This window comes from Echinops telfairi, unplaced genomic scaffold (assembly GCF_000313985.2).
Source record: "Echinops telfairi isolate 266 unplaced genomic scaffold, ASM31398v2 ScPeMD7_17;HRSCAF=63, whole genome shotgun sequence".
Classification (NCBI taxonomy): Eukaryota; Metazoa; Chordata; class Mammalia; order Afrosoricida; family Tenrecidae; genus Echinops; species Echinops telfairi.
In genome coordinates, this window is record NW_022103914.1 from 5,390,906 (window position 1) to 5,399,014 (window position 8,109).

Here is an 8,109-nt window from a genome sequence, read left to right on the forward strand (position 1 = left end):
CAGATGGGAGTGGGCGGGGCAAGGGCGGTGTCAGAGGAGCTGGGCTAAGGCCGGGGAGGAGTCAGGATCCAGGGACTCGGCCTGCGGAGAGGATCAAATTCCTCTCGCGTGCGAACTCTGTGACAGAAGCTTGCCAGTGCTGGCGCTCCGGCGGCAGGAGCCAGAGGGACAGCCGGCCACTGCACCTTCGGCAGCGCCAGCCTCCGCCGCTCACCTGGCCGAGCCACTGGCAGAGCCGGGAGAACATGGAGCCCGACAGGAACCACATAAAGCTAGACCCCAGGTGAGTGCGGGCACAGGGACCCCGGGCCAAGAGCCAGTTGCTAAGCTATGGAGGGCCCTCTGCTGCCCCCACCGTCCTTCCCGCCGGCCCTCAGCACCCAGACACAGACAGGACTGAATGGTCTGCACCCCTAGGTCCTCGGGGACACTGTGGGCTGGACCAGCACGACACCTCAGGGCCTCCGCTGGAAAGCCCCACAGGTGGAGGTGGTGATGGAGGGCAGGGAGAGGGAAACTGTCCCGGCTCCCAGGTCGAACCAGACCATTTGGGGTCTTTCCCTGGGACTTAGGCTCCACGGCCAGGGAAGCTTGGCTCTAGGGCGCTGCTCTCTCCTCAGCCAACCCTTGAGCTCCTTCCTAGCGGGAGTGGAGACCACTAACCGCTGGCACTTCTGGCACCACAACCAGACTTGCCCTGGCCTTACCACTGGCTGCTCCGGTTCTCCACTCCCCACCTGTCTACAGCAGTTGCCCTGACCCACCTCCCCGGACCCAGGAATGCCCGGAACTGGTCCCCTTTGCCTGGCTTTCCCCAGCCCACCCCCAGGCTGCACAATTCTGAAGGCAAGCTGGTGTCTCTCCAGGTACACCGCCGATCTCCTGGAGATACTGAAAACCAATTACAGCATCCCCTCCGCCTGCTTCTCCCACCCACCCACCGCAGCCCAGCTCCTGAGAGGTGAGTCGGGGCTCACCTGGGGGACCAGAAGGAGGAGATGTGAATCCCAGAGAGAGAAGTCAGGACAGCTGCAGGGGAGCTGGCGGCAGGCGGTCCTGAAGGATGGCCAATGTAGAAAGTTTGAGGAGTAAGCTGACCCAGTGCCCTTTGGTGACTAAAGTTAAGGCCTTGGGAAACAGCAAGTCCAGTACAACCCCGCCCAGCAGATGAACCCACTGTTGGGCCTCCCCAAACCTCCACTTGAAACTTATCCGAACTGGGGAGACTACAGCCTAGATAGTTTTTGTTTTGTTTTGTTTTTTTTTCAGACCCTAGGGCCATCTAGGGCTTAAACCATTCTCAAGCTGGTACTCAAATACTCCGGGCTGCACAGGCACCCGCGGGGAAGGGCCATTCCACAACAGCCTCCTCTGAGAAAGGCCAGGGGCAATCTAAGGTGTGGCGTTTTATGAATGAACTCACTGCCGTTCAGTCCGTTCTGACTCATGGCAACCCTATAGGGCCAGGTAGAACTGCCCCTGTGGGCTTCTGAGGCTCACTCTATAGCTGGAGACAGCCTCGTCTTTCTCCTGAAGAGCAGCAGCATGTGGTTTTGAACTGCTGACCAATGCATAATCACTCGGGCACCAGGGGTCCTGTTTTATGAATAGTGCTCTTAAATGTTCACACACACACACACACACACACACACACACACACACGGCCATTGAGTCACTCTGGCGCATAGCGACCCTGTACTGGGTTTCTGAGGCTGGACATCTTTACTAGAGCAGACAATCTCATCTTTCTCCGTCGTCGTCGGTGGGGTTGAGTTGTCTGCCTTATAGCTAGCAGCTCCTTCTCAACACTTATAGGAAGCTAAGAGATGCTCTCAGGGTTGGCCAACTAGATCTTATCACTGCATTGCTTTGGGTTAAACTTGGCTTCTCCAGAGGGAGGTAAAGATGGGACTGCATTTCTTTCCTGGACCCCTGAAACACTGGCAATCAAATGGCCCTGGCTTCTCTGCAGCGAAGGTGGTCACATCTTTCATTTCCCAACAACGTGGCTCACCACCACGGAGATGCCGTGGGCAGGAGTCCGCCTCTGTGGAGGCCTCGTGCTCCTCCCAGCCCCCTTCCTGGGGTCGCCACTTCCTGGAGGAGGCACTTTCCAAGCAGTAGCACCTGGCCAGCCTGTATGGGGAGGCAGACGTGGGCCCTGCGCTTGGGGCTTGGGGCTCTGTGCAGCTTCACCTCAGAGTGATAGCTAACTGCCAGCGAGTGTCCGGAGAAGCCTTGGTGCCTCTGTGGATGAGGCAGAGCAGTCAGCTGCTCCATCCAGCCTCGGGAAGCGCCGGGTCAGGGACAGCAACTATTGGTACACATCTCCCCATACCCCGGTGGTCTGCCAATGGAGCAATATTGTCTCCCAGGGGACAAGGGGCAGTTTCTGGAGACACATTGCTTTTTCTAACTGGAAGGTATGCTAGCATTTGAACCCCAAACAATGCATAAGGCCGCTCCCCACAACAATGGATTATCCGGGCCAAAGTGTCCAAGTCTCAACACGGTTGAGAAGCCCTGTCTTGCAGAGTGAACACTAAACACCCTACTTTGCTGCAAAATGTGCAAATAGGAGTGCCAAGGCTGTTCCAAGGTGAAGGGCCGCTATGAGTCTGGGAGCCCCTGAGGTCCCTTGTTGCAGGTAGAGCTGCCAGGGCGGGGTAGGGACAGAAGGGGAGAGGGATGGAAGGTGGGCCCTTGTAGCCTGAGGATGGAGGTGGTTTGAGCAGACAGTGCAGGAGCTGGATCTGGCCAGGTTCAAGGTTACAGGGCTGGGGGGTGGGGAAGCAGAAGACAATTGAGTGGGCTGGGCAGGTGAGGCGGGGCCTGATGAGAGGCTGACAGAGGCCCTGTACTTTATCCAGCGGACATTGGGAGCCCATGAAGGCTGTGTGGTTGGGAGCGGCTGGATGGAAGGGGCACTTCAGGACCAGGGATCAGTCATCAGAAGAAGAACCTTGAGAAGCGGGGATATAAATGAGAAGTTATTGCCCCATCCAGGGGGAGGGACAAGAGTCTGAGTCAGAGCAGTGACGTGACGGCAAAGGGGATGGAGACAGAGGTGTCCAAAGAAAGGAAAGACCGGGAGATGCTTGCTGGCAAGGACACCACGATTTGGGAATGGTGGGCAGCGGCAAAAGGAGGAGAAGCAGGAAAGGAAGCCCTCTGGAGGCGGTGGTCCCTACCCCTCCTCACTCCTACGGCCCACTGTCCCCCTGACTAACTGCTGTTTAGGAAAGAGTGATTGTGGGAGAAGCAGTGACTCTCGTCACTAATTCGTTTTTTGAGATGCCTGTGATGTAATTGCAAAATATAACAGAAAATAAACTCCTACAGGACTTTAAATAAATAAGATTGATCTCGAATCTCACATGTAAGAGAGCAGGGCTGAGGAAGAGCTGCCCTCCTGGAGATTTGGGCTCTGATACGGCCATCGCAGTTCACACTCTGTGCTAATAGACACCACCAAAGCCAAGATCCAACCCACCGCCACCGAGTGACCTCAAGTCCCGGTGTTCCTCGAGTGGGTCAGACCTCGGTTCTTGGCTTCGCATGATGAAAGAATTCACTCTGAAGCCCATTGTGTAATCCAAGTGGGTTCACATGAAGGATGGGACACGTTTCTGGTTTTACAGCCTCAAAGGGGTTCAAGCTATTTCGGAAAAGCATGCCAAGCTGCACGGAAGCCACGCTGGGGTTCACAACTAGGCATGAGCAACCACGTAGAAAAGAGCACCCATACATGCGGAACTTGGGGGAATCCCGGGAGACCAGAAGCCCAAGAACCCTAGAGGCTAAGAGCATGTGGGCCCAGAGGCCATGGGCCCTGAGTAGACTCAGATCAGGCACATATGGGCCCTGAGCAGGCCCTGAGGGGGCATGCACAGGCAGCGTGTGTGGCGTCCCCACCCTCCCACCTGCCAGTGACCAGGAGCAGGGTCAAAGAGTCAGAGTCCCAGAGCGTGCTCCCTGCCTTTATTCTAGCCCACCCCCTAGCTGGGGGAAGGCGTGGTTGACCCCATTGGCTGGGTTAAGCCCACCTGTGTCTTGAGCCTGGACCTTGTGTGGCCTACCCAGGTGTACCTCCCACCTGGCCAGTGGCTTGAGTAGGAGCATGCTCAGTTTGGGGTCTTCATAGTGTCTAACGGTTGCCTGATATCTGTCCAACTTCCTCTATGGGGGCCTTTGCAGGCATGGGAAGGACAACCCCCTGCTCCTAAATCTAACTACCTAACAACCCTAATAGGGTTTCCAAGACTGCAAATCACCATGGAAACAGCAGTGTCTTTCTTCCACGGAGAGGCCTCTGGGTGTGAAGCATGACCTTGCAGGTGGCAGCCCACTCACTACCCAACCCAGAGTGTCCCAGGGCTCCGGACACAGAGAAACGTTGAACAGACACAGGGCCCAGAGATACAGCTATGCCTGCTGGGGGACTCAGATGTCTAATCTTTAAAGGGTGGACTCTCTCAAACAGTGTTATTGTTGGTTGTCAGGCGTCCTCAAGTCAGTTCTGACTCAGAGCGAAACCAGATGCCCGGTCTTGGGCCATCATCTTCACGATTGTGCTGTTTGAGCCCATTGTTACAGCCAGTGTCAGTCCATCTCCTTGACACGTGTCCTCTTTTTCACCGTCCCTCGGCTTGGTAAAGCAGAACTGGTCTCTCCTGATAACATGTCCAAGCAGGTGCACTTGTAAGAGCGTCTTGGCTGTACTACCTCCAAGACGGATTTGTTTGTTCTGGCAGTCCATGGTAATTTCAAATCCTTACCAGCACCATCATTCAAATCCGTCAGTTCTTTTTTTTTAAACATTTTATTAGGGGCTCATACAACTGTTATCCCAATCCATACACACATCAATTGTGTAAAGCGCATTTGTACATCGTTTCTCAAAACATTTTCTCTCCATTTAAACCCCCGACATTAGGTCCTCATTTTTCCCCTCCCTCCCCGCTCCCCCCTCCCCCATGAGCCCTTGATAGTTTACAAATGGGTATTTTGTCATATCTTGCCCTGTCCGACTTCTCCCTTCATCCACTTTTCGGTTGTCCGTCCCCCAGGGAGGAGGCCACACACAGTTCCATGCAATTGGTTCCCTCTTTCCTACCCACTCTCCCTCCACCCTCCCTGTTTTGCCACTCACACCACTGGTCCTATAGGGCTCATCCGTCCTGGATTCCCTGTATTTTCAGTTCCTATCTGTACCAGTGTACCTCCTCTGGTCTAGCCAGTCTTGCAAGATAGAATTCGAGTCATGGTAGTGGGAGCGGGGAGGAAACCTTTAGGAACTAGAGGAAGGTTGTATTTCTCATCATTGTTACATCACACCCTGACTGGCTCATCTCCTCCCCGAGACCCCTCTGCAAGGGGATCTCCAGTGGCCTACTAATGGGCTTTGGATCTCCACTCCACACTCCCCCCATCATTCACTATGGTAAGATTTTTTGTTCTGATGATGCCTTACACCTGATCCCTTCGACACCTCGTGGTTGCATAGGCTGGTGTGCTTCTTCCATGTGGGCTTTGTTGCTTCTGAGCTTGATGGCCGCTTGATTACCTTCAAGCCTTTAAGACCCCAGACGCTATACTTTTTGATAGCCGGGCACCATCAGCTTTCTTCACCACATTTGCTTATGCACCCATTTGTCTTCAGTGATCCGTTCGACACCCCGTGATCACACAGGTTGATATGCTGTTCCATGTGGGCTTTGTTGCTTCTGAGCTAGATAGCCGCTTGTTTACCTTCAAGCTTTTAAGACCCCAGACGCTATATCTTTTGATAGCCGGCACCATCAGCTTTCTTCACCACATTTGCTTATTCACCCGCTTTGTCTTCAGCGGTTGTGTCGGGAAGGTGAGTATCATAGAATGCCAATTTACTAGAAGAAAGTATTCTTGTGTTGAGGGAGTACTTGAGTGAAGGCCCAATGTCCTTCTGCTACCTTAATACTAAATCTATAAATGTAGGCTCATAGATCTATTTCCCCATCCTCATATAATATATTTGTATATGTACATGTCTTTATCTAGAGCTCTATAAATACCCTTTGCCTCCCAGCTCTTTCCTCTATTTCCATTGATTCTCCTCCTGTCCCACTATCATGCTCAGTCCCCACCAGGATTTCAGCACTTCCTCTTTGTTACGTTCCCCTTGATCCTGCCCTACCAGGTCTCCCACACCCACCTCCCCACCAATTTGGATCGCTTGTTGTTCCCTTGCCCCTGTGTTTGTTATCCCCTCTTCTTCCCTTCCCCCCTCCTCCCCCTCTCCCATGTCCCCCCGGAACTGTCAGTCCCATTGTTTTCTCCTCCAGATCGTTCTTTCTTAAAGGCAGTGCTGAACAATCGCCTGCCCCTATAAAGATTCCAGAGTCCTGGTAGCATAGCGGGTTACGCATTGGGCTGCTAACCACAAGGTCGGTAGTTCAAAACCACCAGCCACTCTGAGAGAGAAAGATGAAGCTTTCTACTCACATAAAGAGTTACGGTCTCAGAAACCCACCGGGGCATTTTGACCCTCTTACAGGGTTGCTATGAGTGAGACTTGGCTTGACTCACTGGCAATAAGTTTTGGTTTGGGGATATGTTGTTCCTTTTGTTAAAAACACATGAAGTGTCCTGGTAGCACTGTCATTTAAGCACAGGCCCACTAACCACAGAGTTGGTGGTTCAAACCCACCAGCTGCTCTAAGGAAGAAAGACAAGGAGACCATCTGCCCCTATAGAGATGAACATATGCAGAAACCCCGTGCGGGCTTGCTGTGAGTCAGAATTGGCGCTGTGGCAGTGGGTTTGGGCTTTGGATGGAAAATCAATGAACTGTGAAAATAGCCCCAAGTTAATGAAATATGAAAATAGCTCCCAAGTGTCTTGAATCCAGACAACGTATTTAAAAGGTTTTTTTGGTAATGTAAGGACATCTTTTATGATTGAGAGTTGAGAACACACAATAAAACACAAATGATCATGGAAAGGATTTGAGTCCCTGAAAACAAAGCAGAACCCAAACTTCTGTTCCACAAAAAACACATGTCACAGTATGACAAGCCAACCCAAGCTATCCAACAAGGATTAGTAGCTAGTATAGGAAAATTACTCCATAAAATTTTAATAAAATATGTGAACAGGCAATTCAGAAAAGAGGCAATCCAAATGGCCAATGACTCTACAGAAAGATGCCCTGCTTTGCTGATTAATTGCACATTAAACGGTGAAACAGCGTTTTATAACTATCATGCTGGCAAAAAGAAACCATCTGAGAGTACAGAGTATTGATGAACTGGCTGTAAAAGGTGAACTTGCACAGATTGTGGGAGTATAAATTGGCATAACCACTTTGGAGCATAATTCAATAATGTCTATGAAATTGGCAATTCTAATCTCTTACAAGGCAGCAGCTCTGATTCTAGGTTAAGCCCTAGGGGAGTCTCTGGAATATGCAAAAAGACATGTTCAAGAAGGTTTGCTGCAGCATTTACTTGTCATAATTAAAATAATGAAAACAATGTTGGGTGGGAAAAGTATTTCGTAGGATGGTGCCATTTATATGTATATTTTTAAAAAATGAAAGTGATACTATATGTTGAGTATATACATATTTGGGGGGTTGAGAAATTGTTAGCTACCCATGTAAGGTGAGGTAGAAAGAGGAAATATCTTGAAGTTATGCATGGAGTTTATAGTACATCTGTAATGCTTTATTTTTAAATTTAAAAATTCCAGAAGCAAAATTGGCAAAATCTGAACATGCATTAAAATAGACTCTGGGTATATTAATGTCTGTTCTATCATCCTCCTTCACTTTAAAATATTTTATAATTTAAAAAACTGAAAAGTCACTTTTGAGAGTATGTAATGAAATGTTAGATTTTAAAATAGAATGCAAAATTTTATATATAATATAGGTGATTACAGTGATATAATATGCATGTACTTTATTCAGAATGTTTTTTAAGCTACTTTTTTTTGAGCCTCATTTTTCAAAAATCATTTTATTAGGGGCTCATACAACTGTTATCACAATCCATACACACATCAATTGTGTAAAGCGCATTTGTACATTCATTGCCCTCATCATTCTCAAAACATTTTCTCTCCACT

At 50.2% G+C, this 8,109-nt stretch overlaps 1 protein-coding gene across 1 annotated transcript in view; it reads left to right on the forward strand.

Annotated features, from left to right (window-relative positions):
- The first annotated feature begins 150 nt into the window (after positions 1–150).
- SLC51A (solute carrier family 51 subunit alpha) overlaps positions 151–8,109 on the forward strand; it is a 29,251-nt gene continuing 21,292 nt past the window's right edge. The window contains exons 1-2 of the mRNA XM_013007148.2: positions 151–283; positions 867–961. Of these exons, the coding sequence (XP_012862602.1) occupies positions 246–283; positions 867–961 (133 nt within the window). The 5' untranslated portion in view covers positions 151–245. The remainder of the gene's footprint in view (positions 284–866; positions 962–8,109) is intronic.